The sequence below is a fragment of the Phalacrocorax aristotelis genome, chromosome 2, assembly GCF_949628215.1.
Source record: "Phalacrocorax aristotelis chromosome 2, bGulAri2.1, whole genome shotgun sequence".
Taxonomy (NCBI): Eukaryota; Metazoa; Chordata; class Aves; order Suliformes; family Phalacrocoracidae; genus Phalacrocorax; species Phalacrocorax aristotelis.
Window position 1 is genome coordinate 58,224,244 of NC_134277.1, and position 18,642 is coordinate 58,242,885.

Genomic DNA, 18,642 nt, shown 5'->3' on the forward strand with positions numbered 1-18,642 from the left:
CTGAAAGCAAGTGTAGTCAAATGGCTTGTGACCTGTAAGTCTGGCTCACAAGCCATCGTTTAGCCACACTGTTATGCTCTTTCTCGGACTCAATTTAATCCTAACCAAAGCCAATAGATGCAAGTGGACTCAGAGGACAGATCATTGCAGACAGTCGTCAGTTAGGTATTCTGAGCGGCTGAGGCTCCATTGCTGCCTTTATCTACACAAGTGTGACCATGGGAGGGAAGAACAAGAGATATATTGTCCAATAGCTAAAGCAGGCTTCTATAAAATAGTGACAACTTAGAAATATCCTACTAATGTAGGATGCTTTGTGTTTTTCATTTCTAATGACAAAAAAAAGATATATTTGTCTGAAACCCAGTTTGTGTTGAGGCCACAGTCACGCCTGTGATGTGAATGACTTAAATAATAGAAATTAGTCTTATACAGTGGGTTTCTTTCCCAGAACCTCAGATACTTTGAGTTATGCTAGCAGAAGGTAAGGAGGAAAGAAGGGATTTACACAGTATTTTAAAAGCCTGTAAGGCTGAATAAAGTAATGAGCAGGATTGCTGTTATATTTTGAAATATCTTTAATGTTACCATTGGTAACATACGATGGTGATGGTTCAGTACAGTCAGTCTCTTCAGAACTCAGTGACTTCTGTGGTTACTTAAAGGGATGTTACAGTTAAGGGCATGAACTTGAGGAGGGGGCAAAGTTCTTATCTTATAACAGTAACTGTTAAATCACTTCACCAAAATATTGCAGAAAAAATCCAGTGGACTGAGTATAGTCTGCTCCTGAACCTTTGTAGCAGCAGCTTTAGTTAAGCGGTTGTGCCAATCCTGCCTTTGACGGGATTTTATCGATTTGTTCAGCCACAGTTGTTGTAAATAAAATACTGGCCCACATTAAGCAGATCCATTTCACAGAGGAAATTAAGAGAGTGGTACTTGGTTGTTTTGTCCTGATGACATGGCCATGCTGGTTCTGAATAGGTTGTATATTTAAAATACTCTTCTAGGAAGGCATTCAGCTTTGCTAAAACCTTCAAGCTCCACATCTCCAAAGGCAGATTATGAGAAGTAAAGGCTTTTTTAAAGCCTGTTCACCAATTTTTACAGAGATTATTTTATTTATTTTATTATTTTTACAGAGATTTTCATGGAGGTCATGAGTTTCCTAGGCACTGCCAGCACCTTCACCAGTCCCAAAATATGTAGAACCTACAACACTGGCACAATTCATCTTGTATCCTTTGCCAGCTAATGTTATTGCGTGGACCAACCATCAAGTCAGGTTATCATTTTTAATGAGTTTTGTATCCATTACACATCCATGTGCAAGATGGGAATACTGGATATGGAAGTTGCAATATGTATTTGTTTCTCTTTAGACATGTTCTTAATATTAGCAGTTGTTGGAGTGGCTTGAGCCAAGTAGGATCTTCTGCTTTGCTTGCAGTTGGACCCAACTCGTTGGGTTCCAACAGTTGGACCCAAATTGTTTTTTAGGTCCTTTTTGAGACTTTTTGGAACACTAAATTTGGTGACGGCAGATCTGTAAAGAGGCTGACAATTTTAAACAGGAACTATTTTATAGGTCATTCTTTGTTTGTCAAGCCTAAGCGTGTCAGGCTCTAGGTTGGCACACTTGAAGGTTCAGGTTTAGGCATGCTCAGTTGTATGACTGTACAGGCTAATCAAAACTATCAAAACTAGTGGGTAGTTTAGCCATCTTGGCATATAAAACTACCTCTCTGCTTGTAGAAATCATAGGGTTTGATGGGGTTAGACATAAGAATTGGAACAGGACTTGTGGAGTTTGGTTTTGCAAGGTATCTGGTTACACAAAAAGAAAGCATTGCTCTTTCTAAAACTTTGCATGGGACCTAATGTGCAGTTGAAGTACTGTGGGAAATATGATTTTACAGCGAAAAACTTTTACATTTTCTTTTCATTGATTTTCTTATCAGTTTGATTTAAGTAGGATACCAAACATCCCTTCTAGTGTCTGATATTTTGGTAAAGATGTTTTCAGTTACTTGGGACAATTTCAACAGATGAATAGCATGTCAGGACTACTTGACTGCTAAATCACACTGAATTGCAGATTGACTTTTCATGAGAGAGCAGGCTAGTGGCTGGACTGTACAATTCTTGAGTCTTGCAATGCCCAATAACATGAAAAATACTGAGCTCTGAAGTTAGGAGGGATTTGAGTAACCTCAGTTGTTAATCTTCATTCAAGAGCTATTTTTTTTCCTACTCTCAAGCAATTGCCACTATTGGTAGACTTCCAAAATATAATAGGAATAGAGAACATCCATTGCATGTTTCAGGCCCTGCTGAGGAGTGGTAGACTGACAAAATGACAGAGGTGTTAGCCATTGCATGCATCATTACTAAGATTACAACATTATGCAAAACTTTTATCTACTTACCAAGTTATTTTAATCTAGTTGTTGAAAAAACTTTCTATCACTCTCAGTTTATTTTAGAAGGGTGAAACATTTTTGCTGGGGTAGGGGAAGAGAGAGTCAGCTAAAACAAAATACACTTCTCTGATCAGCTACAATTTATGTGTATATTGTTTGCTCTGAAGAGTGTTATGATTTGCCATCATGCTGATGATGGAGGCAGAGGGTTTCATCAGCCATGGTAAGCAGTATCTTTATGGTGGCTCCAGCATGTAACAGGAATGCTTTTTTGTTTTGGGAATTCTCAGAATAGGTCAGCCTGTCACGGAGTGACCTTTAGTCGACCGGAAGATAGGTATCATCTGTTGGGTTGAGTCCATGAAGATATTGAAAGACCATACTTGTGGCTGGATATGCATTTTGTTCTCGTGCCTACTAATATTAAACAGCAAAAGCCCTTATTTTTTAATGTACTTGTAGGAGTATTCTCATTTATATCAATGGGATTACTTGCGATTAAAGCTAAGCATGCATATAATTCCTTGTAGGATTCGGGTCTCAGATTATTTTAACAGCAAGAGAAAGGAAAGAAAAAAGATATTTTTGTGTCATGCATTATATGGCAATGTTTTATAGAGATATTTCAATAAAAACATTTGTTATAGCCACGTTTTCTAGATGTTTGATCTGTGTGGGATTTCCTACAGTGAAGAAAAGATGTTTGTAATAACACCTACTTCTTACATTGCGCTTATCATCGGTAGGTCTGAGAGTGCTTTACAGGAGAGATTTCCCCTGTTCTGGAACTGGGAGGCCTGACAGCGAAAGGGGATGTGATTTGCTTGCTATAGGTAAGCCAGTAAATTTATGGGAGAAAGTAGGAATACAGCCCGGAAACACAGTTTCCCTGCTTCTGCCCAGCCCAGTTCTGCATCTGTGACACCCTCTGATGAGGAAAATTCTTGTAGAATGGACTGTAGTAATTGGCAGGCAATCTTAGGGGCAGGTATAGGAACTGAGAAAATATTTGAGAACATTCTTCTATAATTGTTCGTCATCAGTTTCATTTGTATTACAGCAAAGGCTTGCAAGCCACTCCTGCAAAGCACTTGTGAATCTGTCAAGTGAGGTGAAGAAAAGTAGGTGACATGGCGAAAACAAAATGAGCAGCATAGGGAGGGAAGGGAATGTGCTGAGGTTATTTGGCATGTCTCAGCTCCCTGCCCTGTAAGCTACACCTCTTGTGATTAGCTCTGAGTAAAGTTTCCCCAGAAATGCAGGTGTGGATGAGTAGTCCTCCTATTTTTTTTAAAATGGAACATGAAAAGCTCTCAATTTTAAAAAGTGTAAGAGTCAGCACAAAACAACAATGTCTTTGTATGAAATGGGTGTTTAAGCAGAGTCTCGGTAGTTAGTGTTCAGCTGATTAGCCATGCGGAGGCATTACTTTGGTGGCAGGGAAGAGGCTTTACTTTTGTTCTGCAGGGAAGCCAGGGGACACAGTTCACGGTCCACAGGGACCTGGCAGAGTTCAACTCTGTGATAGCTTTAGTGTTTACATATGTGTTACATCAAAAAAATCATGGAGGACGTGTTTCATGCCATTTTTTTCTTTGAGTTAACCCTAAGTAAAGCTAAAAATGGTACTATTTTCTCCAGCCTGTGTTCAGGCACAGACTGGTACTGTAGCAATAATATTGTTTGATCCCATGGAAAATTAGGATCTGTGAATTGCTGATAGCTCCATACCATAGCTCATTCTCCTGAGTGCCTGTCTAAAATTGGACTCTACTCCAAAGTAATTGACAGTCGCTTGTTAAAACACTCTTCTTCTACCACCCTGGACAAATTCAATTTCAAAAATTGTTATAGCACATTAAAGCCTGAAAGAAATTTTTGGAACTGTTTGTGGCTCTCTTTGCTTTAGTAATATACTAAATAGCTACATACAAGGGGGTTTTGGTTAAAAGAATAGCAGTGATGAGGCTGCAGTAATGTGGGATTGCTTATTGACCCACTGAAGTTTCACATGACTCTGTAATTCACTCCAGAGTAGCTCCTGGAAACTTAACATTAGAAGTAACAGTTTGGGTTTTTTTCTTAAAGGGATATTTTTATAAAGTAAAAAATGGAGCCCTTCATGTCTTCCTCTTAATTTATTTTCAGGTCCCCCAAAGCAGGCTCAGTTCCTTCCTGGATAGTTTCAGCCTTAGCAGTGTAGGTATATCCAAATGTAATTTGGCTCTTAGAGTTTCAAACAAAACGAGCCTGACTGAGGACTTAGCTTCTTTACACATCTCTGGTGCTGTATCTCAAAAGTCTTATTTGCCTTTGGTTTTCACCTTCAGACTAGCAACCAAATCTGAACCGCAAAGGGTGGCTACAGACAGAGAACAGGACAAAATGGTCATTCATACCCATGCATGTGTGTCATAGCACTTCTGATTCAGTCCTCCACAGGGTGGGATATGTTATGTGTTAAAAACAGATCTTCAGATTCTTCCAGTACCTCTCACAGTTTTATATTAGTTTTGTGTAATGTTTTTTCTGCAAGTATGGAGTTGCAGGCAGTGGAGAGCAATCTCACTGTGACAGGAGTCTGGACTGTTGCAGATTCTGGAGTTAGTGGAGTTAAGTTGCAGAAGTGTGTTTTAATAAAAGTTTTCCTTTCTACTTAAGTATTAATGCTGGAGACAGTATGTCTGTTAGAAGTGCAGTCATTTATTATTAACCATCACTGTATATAGTAAAGGTGCTTGTTTGGCAGCTGTAATGCAGCATCTGGCCATATCTCAATATAGCTGTATCAACTTCAGCTTTGGCAGCCAGCTGGAAAACCAGAATTTAATCAGAAAGCCTGGGCAAATAAGCCTGCATATAAATGTAAACCAGTGCAGGTGTATTGTTCAAATAGAGTTTAAAAGCCAGGAAGAAAAGCCTGCTCTGGCTGTTTCCAAGGTACAGTGGTGCCAGTCAGGATGAGAGACTGTTTTCTGCCAGCAAACCTCTGCTAGAGTTAGTGCCTGGAAGGTATAACTCACCTACCAGAGCCTGCATGCCTGTCAGTGAACTGTGGCCTAGGCTGTGACAGCCAGAGATGGGTGTGAGAGATGGAGGGGTGCTGGGAAGGGTTGATACTTAAGACCATAACAAACAACTCTCAAGGGAAATGTATGTGGTTGCTCTACAACTTCTAGGTGCTGTTGTTTTCCTCTGAAATGTGGAGACTGTAAATGGTCTTCACAGATTTTTGAGAAAATTTCTGACTCTCATTTTATGTTCAATTAATGTTTTAAAGAGAAGAAACAAAGAATGGTGGGGTTGCCTTCCTGACTGTCTATTTCTTGCAGAAGGACTTTACTATTATCTCTAGGTTGCAGCAAAGGCAAAGAAAAAACACAGACTTCCACTCCAGCATATTAGCATTCAAACCATTATTTTCAAACCTCCATTTCTGTTTTTTCTTTTTCTTCAAGTTCTGCCTTTGGTTAGGATTAGTGAGGCCTCCGTTGGGTCTGCTTCCCAAAGATACTTCAGCATGTACAGAGGTTAAAGTGCCTAAGTGGTTTCCTGCAGAACAAAGGATATTTATGCCTTTGAATAGGCTGGTAAATTGGAGCATTTGTGCAGTTCTTCTCTTTTAAAAAACACTAACAAAAGCCATACTGTTCAGCTTCTGCTTTCTCTCTTCCAGGCAGATGTGTCTTGCTACAAGTTGACAATATGAGAGTAAGATGTGGTGGCATAGGCTGTAACGTGTACCAACACCCAGACTACAGCACCTGCCAGGGCTCTGGGTACTTGAAATCAGAGATGTAGGGCTGGAAGAGACCTCAAGGTCTCAACTTGTTGATTTTACAGTGACTACTGCTGTCTGTCCAGTGTTCCCCTAAAACCTTCTGTTGAGGAAGATGCTGCAACTCCCCCATCTCAGGGCATTCCTGCCATAACAGAGTAAACGTTTTTCTATGGTGTCTAATCCACAAGTCCACTGCAAAGGGAGCTTTGGAGAATTTCCTTAGTCCAGCCTGGTTTATGTTAGGGGAAAATACCACATTGAATCTGACAGCCTGAGAGGGGCAAGGCTGCACAGCTCCATGGCCAACTAGTAGTGAGGCTGAAAATGTATTCCCAGTCAGCAGGTGTACACAAAGCACACATATACACCATGTATATTCACTTGTACACGATGACACAGATCACAGAGCACTCACATGAACACAGACGGCACCAGCAGCCACGCCCTCTCTGGCCGAGCAAGATGGAGGACCACTAGTGAGAATATATACATATATATATATGTACAAGGTGGATCCCTCCAGCAGCCGGGCTCAGACACTCTGTCTGCCCAGCAGCTGCCCCTGAATCCCAGTCTCCCCCAGTTGCTGGCCCCTGGCCGTATGAGTCCCCCTTTACTCTTAGGAGTACTGGGAGGTGGCTGCCAGGTCAATAGGGATTGTATTGCCTATTTTTAAGTGACAGGAGGGAAATTACAACACATGTCAGCACTCAGGCTTGGTAGAGTTATAGATTTAATGTAAGCAAAGATTGGTCAGGTATAGAAGAGTGTGTGGGAGAGAGTGAAAATTGCCGAAGAATTACTGTGGGAATGAAATGGTTCAACTTGAGTTGAGTATGCAAAAGTGAACTAACCTTGACAGCAGTATTTTCAGATTGAGTACTCGTCTGCGAGGTTTTTGCTAACCTTAAGATATGTGTGGCAGTAAAGTGGCAGTCATTTGAAGTAGCACACTTAAAAAGACCAGGCTGGGAGTGCTTCAGGAAAGACTCCCACAAGACTGTTATGCTAATGCAGGTGACATTAACTGCAAAATATTTTTATTTCAGATGTGAGTCGCTCATTCATACCAGTGGGAACAAGGCTTTGAAAACTGTAGGGAGAGTGAACAAAGCTGACTGAAATTCTCTATTTATCATGAGAGAAGGTACCTATTCTTCTCATCCTGTAATGTCTAGATATGCCATGAAAAATTGTCTTGAAGGGGAGATAATTCTTAAGTTCTGCCTTTTATCTTGCCTATGCACTGGCTTTGCATGGCCTTAGCAATGTTGCACAAAACAGAGGTAAGCCTCACTTCCCTAAAGCTTACCTTTGTGAGCGTTAGCAGTTTTGAGATGTAGGGACTGCAGTTCTATGTGATTGCACTGGGGAGGAATGTGTTTGCTGGGTGACTGATCCCTGTGGGAATTCCTGTTTTACTGCTAAATTTTGCAAGAATACTTGGGCGTAGAGCACTGCTTTTGCTACAGAGTAGTCTATTCAATGGAGGAAATAAGCAGCACAAGCACAGAAACTCAACAGAGAGCAGAAGGGTGACGGGACAATGATATAATGGTGTAGGATAAATTATCTTCAGCTAGATGCCTTTCTTGGGTCTGCTTCTCACTGCCATGTAGGGCTCATCTCTCTCAGTAAGAGGAGCTACTTTTTCTGGCTGTCAGTGGGAAAGAGCTCCTGCACCAGTCAGCAGCCGCCATGCTCCCGCCCCTGTTCAGAGGGGACCTTTAGTGGGGCTGGCATGACTGCCTGCAACGAGACCAGGGCAGTTGCTGCTGGATAGTGGGAGGCACGCTTCAGTCACAAGCTGTGAGCATGAAGGACATCCCTTCCTAATCTTCTCACCAGCCCCTTTAGTTTTATACAGCCAGTTAGGAAAGGGTGGAGAAAACCATTTTTGGATGCTGGCTGATATACTGTCATATCACTTACTGTACAATTTTTCAGTACAACAGGAGCCAAAGTTCAGCAGCTTTGACAAACAGATTTCAGATGGATTTTCAAAGCTTTAACTGAGGTCATCTATCTTAAGAAAAAAGCATGGAAGGCAGGCACAGCAGTTTATGGTTTGGGCTGCTTTCATCATTTTTGTTCTTGAAAGATAACTGTGGCTGTTATCTTAGTGTAAAGGTTTGAAATAAGGAGTAAATATTCATGTATTCATCTGGACTCTGAGATGAATATTCTCTATTCTGCTTTTAGCCTGGTTAATGACAGTTACAAAAAACATCTAATTTACTTTTCTCCCTGAGCAGCTCCAGGATTTCTTGTGTGAGCAAAATGAGGGTAACAAAAAACAGCAGCAGGGATACAGACGTAGTGATTTTTCTCTTAGCTACATGCATAAGCAAAGGGTCTCTAATGTACATTTAGTAGCTGTCTCTTTCTGTGTGGATACTGTATCAGCCTGGAAACCCTTGACCTGGACCGAAGGGCTGGTTGCTGTGGGAACAGGTTGCTTAGTAACAGGTTTTGTTCCTAGGTTGAAATCGTCTTGCTTCACTCAACTGTGACTTTTGGGGAGGTCAGAAATTGCTCATCAGGTGAAACTAGGAAAGTTTTTCAAAGGAGAGGCAAAAACGTTGATGTTCAGCAACCTGAGCGTCTGCTAAGAGATGTGCTTTGTTTGTGGCAGTGAAAGAACGTAGTTGGCTCCCCCACTTTCTCCATTCCATTGAAGCGGAGGTCAGCAGCTCACCAGAAGAAAACCCAGTTCTTGGAAACGAGATGATTCTAGGAGCTTCAGGGGAATTTGTCTGCTCTGCGACTCCCACTCACAATTCCGCTAAAGGCAGTAGGCAAATATTAACAGCTTAACACTCCAGTAACCTTGAAAACTTCTGAACTTAAAGTAAACCCCTGATCAGCTGCTCTCCAGCTGGACTGCTTCTAAAGCTCTGCTGACCTGGTCCTGATTCACACTGGAGCTCATTATGAAGCTATGTTTTAAAGAATTACAACCATACACTTCAGAAGAGCTGTTTTTTTGGCTTTTTGATGGCTTTGCTTGGCAAGGTCCTATGGGAGACTGCCCTGGGGAGCAGAGGGGCTGAGGTCGATCTACAGGGACAACCTCCCGAGTAAAGGCACCCCACTCCAGTGAGCTGCAAGCAGAGCCAAGCATGGCAGAAAGCCAGCATGGATCGTCAGGGACCTCCTGACTGACCTCAAACACAAAAAGAAAGTTCACAAGCTGGGAGGGACTATCTGGGAGGGACATAGAGACAGTGGCCAAGCTTGCAGGGACAGAGCTGGGAAAGGCAAAGCTCAGCTGGAGCTGAAACGAGCTATGAGAAATGGTGTCTGAAAAGCGGATTTGTTGCCCAGTGTGCAATGAGTCAATAATCACACACTCAGGAGAGACACTGCTAATTTATTTCAGGGTTGCGCAAGCCTGGGTGGTCAGGGGTTTTCCACAAATCAGGCACACTGAAGCCAGCTACCTCAATAAATTTATACAATAAGTTCATACATATTCTGCCTATCTAATATATATTCATCTAATCTACATAGATTGCGAAATGGCATGAAGTCACTCCTCTTGGCTCCACTTCATATCCTTCTGCGCATACCTTCCTCTCTTTGGGGGTCCTTGGTGGTCTTTACAGATGAAGTACCCTAACCCTTTTTATCCATATATGGTCGCGTGTCACCTAAGGACAGTTCAAGGCTATTTTCTCTTGCCAGCTCTCCTTTATTTTCTTCCAAAAGGAACATTTGTCCTTGATTAAATGGATTAAATGGAAAAGGGCAAGTATTGCACTCACCTTCGATACTGTTAAATGTCTTTATTAACCACCCGGACAAGAGGATAGCAGTTTTGGCAAGTCTGTGGATGAAATCAAACTGGGGAGAGTGGTCAAAACACCAGAAGGGCCTGGGTAGGCTGGAGAAACATCACACAGGAACATCATGAAGTTCAGCAAAGGCAAATGTAGAGTCCCTTGTCCAGGGTGGCATAACCCTGTGCACCAGTACAGGTTGGGGGCTGCCTGGTTGGAAAGTCAGGAAGTGCCCTGCAGGTGCTGGTAGACACATTGAACCTCAGGCTAGAGTGTGCTCTTCTGGCAAAGAAGGCCAACCATATCCTGGACTGCATTAACAAGAGTGTAGCAGGCAGGACCTGGCTACACCTGCAGTTTTGTGTACCCTGGTCCAAGACATAAGTTAAATACAGGAGCGAGTCCAGTGGAGAGCCACCAAGATGGTCAGGGCGCTGGAGCAGATGATGAACAAGGAGAGGCTTAGAGAACTGGGCTTGTCCAGCCTCCAGATAGAAATGCTAAAGGGGGATATTATTACTGCCTACAGCTTTCTGATGGGAGGGTGTAGAGGAGCTGGAACCACACAGTTTTGGAAGATGTGCAGGGAAATGACAAATGGCAATGCAGGAAACTCTGAGTAGATACTAAGAGGTAGTTCTTGCTGTGAGGGTGGTCAAACGCTGCAGCAGGGACCCTGGGAGGTTGCTGGATTCCCATCCGTGGGGACAGTCAGAACTTAGTGTGGCCCTGGTGTGGCCAAGTGGGGTTTGGATTGGGTGACCTCCAGGGGCTCCTTCCAGCTGATGTAATTCTGCAAGTCTCTGTCTCTTTCCTCTTTGGACAAAGAGAAAATCAAGTGTAACTGAGAGCCCAGACCAGGATTCTGCCTGTGGGTGGAACTGAAAATGAGTTGTGTGGTTTTCTTACCCTCCTTTTCTCCCTCTCTTTCTCAGCCCTATACATCTCTCTTCCCTGGTGAGCAGTGTCATCATGTTATACCTCAAATATTTGGTAATGACATGTCACTGTAATCCCCCTAGGGAACTCTTCCAATATCACAGATTTCTTCTTTTATATTAAACACCACTGTGTGTTTTACCGTTGTACCCTTTTGACATGTATAAAGTAAACAGAGTTCATCAACAACAGGAATATATACTTAAGCAGGAGCTTATAGAAAAACAAAATCCAGACATGACATGTGATTGGAGAGGGTCTTTCTGCTATTTTTTTTTCCTTTATGCCAGCTGATGTAATTTCTTAGTAGCTGTCAACCTCTAGCCTGGTCAGAATAGTCACAGCTGTGCTGCTGCACCGTGATCCTGTCATACAAGAGGCACAAGGAGGAGTGAAGTAGGGTTGTCCATTTATCCATTTAAGTTTTGGAAGGATTTGAAGGGCTGCAGCCAGGTAGTGGTAGCAACTGAAAGAGTTTGCTGGGTGAAGGGATTGGCAGCAGCAGGAAGGAGAACACCGAAACAGAAGAAACAGAGTTTGAAGGGATGCTGTCGTAGGATGAAAGGAAAAAAAATGCAGAGGGGTTGACTTGGCTTGGTTTTAGGCAGTTTTTCCTGTAAATTTTAAAATTACTTTACAAAGTGTTGCTAGTCCTCAGGGTGGTGGAACAGTGCAGGTTTGAAAGGTTACACCGGTTGCCCAGTGCTTCCGCAAATCAATGGCAAATCGGAAACCAGAATAATTTATTACCAGTGGCCCAGTAGCCCGGTCAGTGAGTGCAATACCTGGCTCATCCTTCCTATGATGCAACTGTGGCAGGAGTGTGCTTCTGAGAGATGTAAATCTTGAGGACATGCCTGCTTGTCATCAAAGAGATGGCAGAGCTTTCTTCATGCTTCGAAATGGCAAGCAAGCATCTTGACCAAATCATCAGATGGTTGGCTGCGTCTTGACGTTGTAGGGCATGCTAGTGGTTACATGGGGGAAGAAAAGATGTTCTTTGCTTCCTGTCCCAAAGTATTCCAGCTATGCTGCTGTGCACTGTGAATGTCCGTGTGGCAGCCCGAATCAGGCTGTGCTGCAGATGCTCAGGAAGTCAGCAGGGTTTATATAAAGCTCTGCTGGGTTTGCAGAACCTTTTGGCTCTTTTCCAGCATGGAAGCGGCGATATAAATAGAAGAATGTCTCACTTTTGAAGTCTGTCTTCTATTCATGGAAAGGAAGAACTTTGTGCCAGAGCTGTGATATAATAGCTGTTAAATACAAGCCTCAAGACCGGTCCTATGACAGGCTAAACTGCTTGACCACATTTCAATGGGATGCAAGTGAGCTCAGCAGCCTATAGCATCACATCTCGAATAAGGTTTGGCTGTGTGAAAGCAGGGTTAAAGAGTGATCAATGCTCCCATCTCTCCTCCCAGCTGCTCTTCTCCCTGCTAAAAGAAAAAAAATGTTGCTTTTTTTTTTTTCCTTTGGTCAGAATAACAAAATGTTTGGGACCGTGGTGGTTGGAGTTGGAATTGCTGGCTTAGCACGGATCCGAGACTTGATGAATCCAATGCCTTCCAGCCCTTCTGAGCACCTGAAACTCCTTGGATTTGTATCCAGGTTAGAAATTTCATCTTAGCATGTTTAGTATGGATATTGTAATGTTTCTTTCTTCCATATGCACGTGCCTTTGCATATGGAGGACTATTATTTGAGGGGGGCAGGGGATGAATATCCAAAGTTTTGTATTTCTCTTATAATTAAGGCTGTCTGAAAAGGGAAAGTTTATGCAAATATACCTGTCATTCTCAGTGGCAGCTAGGAAATGAGCACAGAAAGCTTTGCAGGAGGCAACAAATAAGTTACCTTAGAGAGATACCTTGCAGAAATTACTAAAATAAAAGCTGAGATATGTTCTAGCTGTAGGATCTGTGTGATAAAAAGAAATGCAATTCTGTCTGACTGAAATTTCCTGTAGGTTTAGGATGGTATAGACAATAATTACACTAATGAGCTAGTGTCTACATGAAATTTATAGAAAAGTTTAGAAAACATAAGAGGTTTTACAAAGTTTTTAAAACAATTTTTTACAAAAACACGTGTTGTAACGCTTCTAACATTGCAACTTTATCCTAAAATTCTATTTTTTTTTAAACCAAATACTGAACCGGTAGATGTCTCTAAAGAAAATCTCCTAATTTACTACATACAGTAAGGTTGCCTCTTAGAGAGCAACTTTATGGTTATTCTCACTAGCTTGGAGCCATGGTAATTTAGCAGGACTGTCACACGTATACCTCTGTCTGAAGCATTCCTGCTAGACCATCTGCCCCATAACAGTGGATCATAAAGGTTTTAAATAGTTCGGCAGTACATGTATGCATCTCAGACTGTGAATATATTTTTCCAGCTATATTTAAATCATGCAGTCAGGGTTGTTTGAGACTGAAAGGACCTATTAGGTCATCCAGTTTATATCCCTGCCAAATACACTCTTGGTTCCTTGATGCCTTAGCTAGTGCTACGGCTAGCCTTGAACAACACTGAAGACAGGATTTCCACTACTTCTGTTGAGAAACAGTGCTATCAAAATGCATGGTTCACAGGCAGCTTGCTTGGATATGTTTCCTTGCTCTTTGCATTCCAATCACATGCAAACATTACCTGTCTTTGCTTTCAAGTCCTGCTTGTGACCTACCCTCATGCCTTCTGTCACCTATCCAAACACTGTCAAGGTGTCTGCACCAGTCCTTACTAATGCAAAGGGTTTTTGTGGGAAGTGTGAGCGTTTCATTTTCAGGTAAAGATGTGCTTAGGGTGGTGGCCGAGAGAGCCTTCCCCTTAGCACTGACATGGTGTGTATGCTGCAAGGTATGAGCCATCATAGCCAAGCATCTGCTTTGTCCCTCTTCTGCTTGTCCGTACCTGCTGTTGCTGCATGCGGCCCTGCCATCTCAAGTGCTTTTGCTCATGTTGTCCAGCATGGTGGGAAGTTGTCCCATAGGACCACTGTCCCCTTCCAAGTCACTCTCTTAAAATGGCTCGTCACTCTCTTAAAATGGCTCTTTCATAGTGGTGCTTATTAAAAAACAAAGCGCCAAAAACAAAAAAGCGCTTTACACTTCAATAGTGGGACAGTTTATGTACTGATACCACCACCTATACGCTGACCCATCTGTTTTCTTCTTCTGTGCACTCCAGTTCTGTCTGTAAGTGCTCACGCCATTCCCTGCCTTTGTACCAGCAGTTCAACCCTGGTTGAACCCAGTGAGACAGTGGTCCATGGGAACAATTTCTAAGTGCTGCTGCACAACATGCGGTTGGGAAGAATGGACTGTGACTGTTATGCTCTGATTGTGTTTATGCTAAATACACAGGAGAAGTTTTGGCAATATTAATGAGGCCAAGCAGATTAGCCTGGAAGATGCTCTAAGAAGTGAAGAGATCCATGCAGCCTTCATCAGCACAGAGAACAGAAGCCATGAAGAAACCATTAGGTATTTTGAGGGTTTTTTTTTACCCTTTTCCCATCCTTTCCTCTGTAATTTAGAAGCATAGAGGAATTGTGTAAAGCTGTTGCAGGAAAGGATGTGGACACTGGGTGAGACTGCCATACTAGAAGCCTGAAGTGAATGACAGCAAGTTCCACAGAGCACCCAATAAGCTCTGGAAGAGAATAGGATTTACACGCATTCATTTCCCAAGTAATTCCAATTGCAAACCTCTAGGCCTGTGTTTCATGGACAGGCAGCTTAAAACAGGATTCAAGCCTTTCCTCATGGATTATATAGAGGAAGGACACTCAAGTGTCTGGAAGTTAGAAATTGCAGTGCTCAACACTGCGGCATTTCAGTGACTTGCTGTAAGTAAGTGAGGGAAAAAGGAGAATTAAACCCCAGCTTTCCTGGTGTTTCAATATGTGATGTAGCCACAACACCATCATTGCTAGGAAACTTGCCATTTATTTCTGTTAATCTGCATTATGCATTTCTCCATATGGGGCTGACTGTGGGAGTGAGAAGCAGCTTACACAGTGGAGGAGGCTGATTACGATGGTATACTTTTTAAAGACTGATCTTGTATCCCTTTCAGAATGTTTTTAGAAGCTGGGAAACATGTCCTTGTTGAGTACCCCATGGCTTTGTCTGCTAAGGCGGCCCATGAGCTCTGGGAGATGGCTGAACAGAAAGGTAATGGCATTTGTTCTCAAGGATGTAAACAGCATCACCTGTTTGGTAGCACCAAAGGCACCAAACTCAAAGGCAGGGCTCCAGTCTACTATTAACCATGACGTACAAGGGAATATGCCTGCCTTGGAGATGTGTCAATCTAGTATTTAAGATGTGTGCCAATGGGGAAATAAACACACAGATGTCAAGGCTAAGTGTAAGGTACGTTTGCCCCCACAAAAGCACTGATCTTTGCTTATGACACTAAGAATGCAGTTAGAGCAGGAAACTTCTGTTGCAGGGATAGCAAAGCACTTAATGAGCATAGTCATTGGCTTCTGCACTTCCCTGTCCACTCTTTCCCTTAAAATAAAACTGGAAACAGCTCTCCTTGCTTCTAGCATTTGTGATGTGCTGGTCACACACAGCTGCTAATGCTGTTGTAGGCCACCGAGGCATCCTTGTCTGAAAGACAGCTTGTCTCTAAACAAAATCTCTTTATTTCTGGAAAGCATGTGGTCCCATCCACACCAAGGGTCAGAAGTGGGCAGTTCAGCTGAAGCCAGTGGGGATGTATGGGGCTGCAAGAAACAAAATGGTGCTGGGCAGAAGTAGAGGGCAAACTGTTTGGGCAAGCTGCACTATTTACACCACTGCTGCTTAAAAATTTCCTTTATGAGTTTTGTCCTAAAAAACCAGAGGTATAGGATTTCTGCTTTGCTGTTTTCTTGTACCACCACCACTTACTGCCTTGTTGCTCACCAGATGGTTTCCCATTGAGCAGAATTGATGCCTTTTCTCTTGAAGCAGCAGCAGTTACTGTCAGCATCCTAAACTGACTTTCCTGGAAGCCTTCCAGAAAACACACACTGAATGAGGGCCACATTCAATGTGTATTCGAGAGCCTCTATTCCAAAGTAGCCCAATTAATTGCAATGGAGGGAGGTACTCCTCAACATATTGTTACAATCTGGGTCTGAGCATTATGCTATTTTTTTCCCCTCCTTTTTCTTTCCTACTACCCTGGGAGGAAAAATGCAGAACAAGGAGATGTGAGGGGAAAGAGGCCAAGAATTAATCTGTCTTTTAATTTGAAGACTCATGTTTCAGCCTTAGTTGGGTATTGGGTTTCATTACAGAGTTTCTGTTAAACATATTGGCTACTGTTCCTGTAGTCTCTATATTGGCTGTCTCCTGAAAATTCTTAACCCAGGCTGATGCCTCAGTGCAGGGCCCGTGTTTGGTTTTCTTCCTGACATCATTTTGTCAGCCATGCGTGAGAACATTTCTAAGTAAGTTCCCACTGGCGGCTGATGAAGCCTTTACTGCTTAGACATGACTTTGATTCACACAGAGGGGTCTTATTTAATCTGTCCTCATTTTTGGTGTGGTGTTTTTGTTTTATTTTGTTTTCTTTTAATGGCAGGTAAAGTACTCCACGTGGAGCACATTGAGCTTCTGACTGAAGAGTACAAGCAGCTGAAAAAAGAGGTGGCTGGGAAAGACCTGGTGAAGGGAACATTGCATTTCACAGGTCAGTAGGTGTGAGGAAATGGAAGTCCATCTGGATTTGTCTGCCTGCTCCACAGGGACGCCAGTCCTTCCAGGCTTCATTGAGTCCTTTTGGATGAGAGTCTGTCTATAAACTGACTAGACACAGGTATCAGTTCTGGATATTTCCATGAAATTACAGAACTGTCTGGAAAGCACCTTTGCCTTAACAGTTGTCATCGTCTTCTGTTGCTTTGCTGATCTCTTTCTGCTCTCTGGTGAAGAATGCAGTGCCTTGTTGTGTGGAGGAAAGAGCTCTTCTTCATCCCTTCTGTACTTTGATGATTGTGACCAGTTTCTCATTCATATTGGCCTCAGAGAGGATGATGTGCTCTGAGGAAGTGTTCCAGTTTCTAGTGGGGACCTTTAGTCTTCCATACTGGTGTTCGGCCTCAGAAGACCTGGGAGAGATTTTCAAGCCATTGTTTTCTCCTTACTTTATTCCCTTGTTGAATCCACATACACCCTCCTGTCCTCATCACATCGTGAAGGGTTTGTTGTGTATGTACTTTGTGCAGCCTTCTCTGTCATAGCTCACCAACGGATCCATTTCAAGGTTGACCATATTTGTCGGCTTTCCTACTCAGTCCATCCATCCACTCATGGCCTTTCTACACCTGTTTGCTAAGCCTGCAACACTGCAGTTTCTTCAGCATTCCTGTGCAGAGGGCATTATTCTCTTTCCCATTTCTCAGGCCTTTCTGTTGCTGTCGCACCAGGTAGTGTCCTCGATGAAAACAAAACAGGATTCCCAGCTTTCAGTGGAATTGCCCGACTGACTTGGCTGATTGACCTCTTTGGAGACCTCACTGTTACCTCTGCCACCAGAGAAAAGCAGAAGGATAAGAATTATTCCAGAATGACTGTTCACTTTCAGACAGCAAACAAGAAGTGAGTAATGGCTGTGGGAGCAGGTGAGCCAGGCTCCTCAGGTATCATCTGCAGGAGTTCTGCACCCTCTCTTCCTCTTGTGGAAACAGAATGGGTGGACACTGGCATGAAAAGTGTACAAGAGAAACAGACCTGAAAATGCTTGCTATAGTAATCACAGTAGAAAGAGCTACCATCAGACAATGTCTGCTGAAGAGCATGAGGAGGTTTAAAAGCTCTTTTCTGATGTCTGAATGTAGGAATAAGCCCATAATGCGTTTTACTATGCCCAAGAGTGAAAGACCCTTCTCCTGCACTCCAAAAAATGGTTCAGAGGCATGATATTTTTTGTTTAGCATCAGATGTTCTAGCTGTACATTGAAATCTAACATTTCTTCAAAGGCTGAAAATATATGACTGCTTGAAAAGGTAACGCACTAGTTATAATACTTAGCTTATAACACTATAATGTTTGTGTTAATACGAAGTACTAGCTGGAGGTTAAGAGAAAATGATACATTTTGAGCAGAAGTATAATAAACTACTGAAAGGCCAACTGCAAAGTTTGCTCTTGACTAATGCCTAATCTGCAGTCCTGAAGTTTCCTTGATTTTTTCTGAGTAGGACAACAGTCTGTTTCCCATTTCTTGTCTTTTTGTTGTTGTTGCATGAGTGTGTCAGGCTGAGTGAGAATCCAGCAGCCAGGATTACTTGTAATTTTTCAGATCATTGCACTATGACTTTCTTGCAGAAAACTCTTTCAATTATGAATTACATAATAATGAGTCTGATCTCCCTTCTATTACATGATAACAGTAGCCTTGCTATCAAATAGTATATTTTTAATGGCCTTGCTATAAAATAGTATATCTTTAAATATTATATGACCATGAAGTAAGTCATCAGTGTTTCATACTGTGGATTGAGAACTCAACTTGGTCCAAAGTCTGGTGGTGTATTTTGCTGGAAACTGTCTGATTTGGCCATTCTGGACCATCCGCATGGAGGTCATGTCCTTTCAGATAGGTTGAAGTTACTTACAATGACAGTTTGCCACATGCTATAGATGCAACCTGAGAATTGTCTGACATGAAAAGGTACAGAGAAATTACCCAAGCTCTATATGTTTCGTAGGA

General features: G+C 42.5%; 1 protein-coding gene across 10 annotated transcripts in view; it reads left to right on the forward strand.

The window, feature by feature from the left end:
* Window positions 1-18,642, forward strand: part of BLVRA (biliverdin reductase A) — a 44,162-nt gene that overhangs the window by 18,253 nt on the left and 7,267 nt on the right. For 5 of the 10 annotated variants that reach the window (XM_075083721.1, XM_075083720.1, XM_075083727.1 and 2 more), the window contains 5 exons: window positions 12,409-12,536; window positions 14,294-14,413; window positions 15,009-15,106; window positions 16,512-16,619; window positions 17,356-17,527. In XM_075083721.1, the coding sequence (XP_074939822.1) occupies window positions 12,409-12,536; window positions 14,294-14,413; window positions 15,009-15,106; window positions 16,512-16,619; window positions 17,356-17,527 (626 nt within the window). Of the gene's footprint in view, window positions 1-1,145; window positions 1,289-7,256; window positions 7,355-12,082; window positions 12,292-12,408; window positions 12,537-14,293; window positions 14,414-15,008; window positions 15,107-16,511; window positions 16,620-17,355; window positions 17,528-18,642 lie in introns of all 10 variants that reach the window. The other 5 variants (XM_075083726.1, XM_075083729.1, XM_075083725.1 and 2 more) reach the window with 5 other exon arrangements.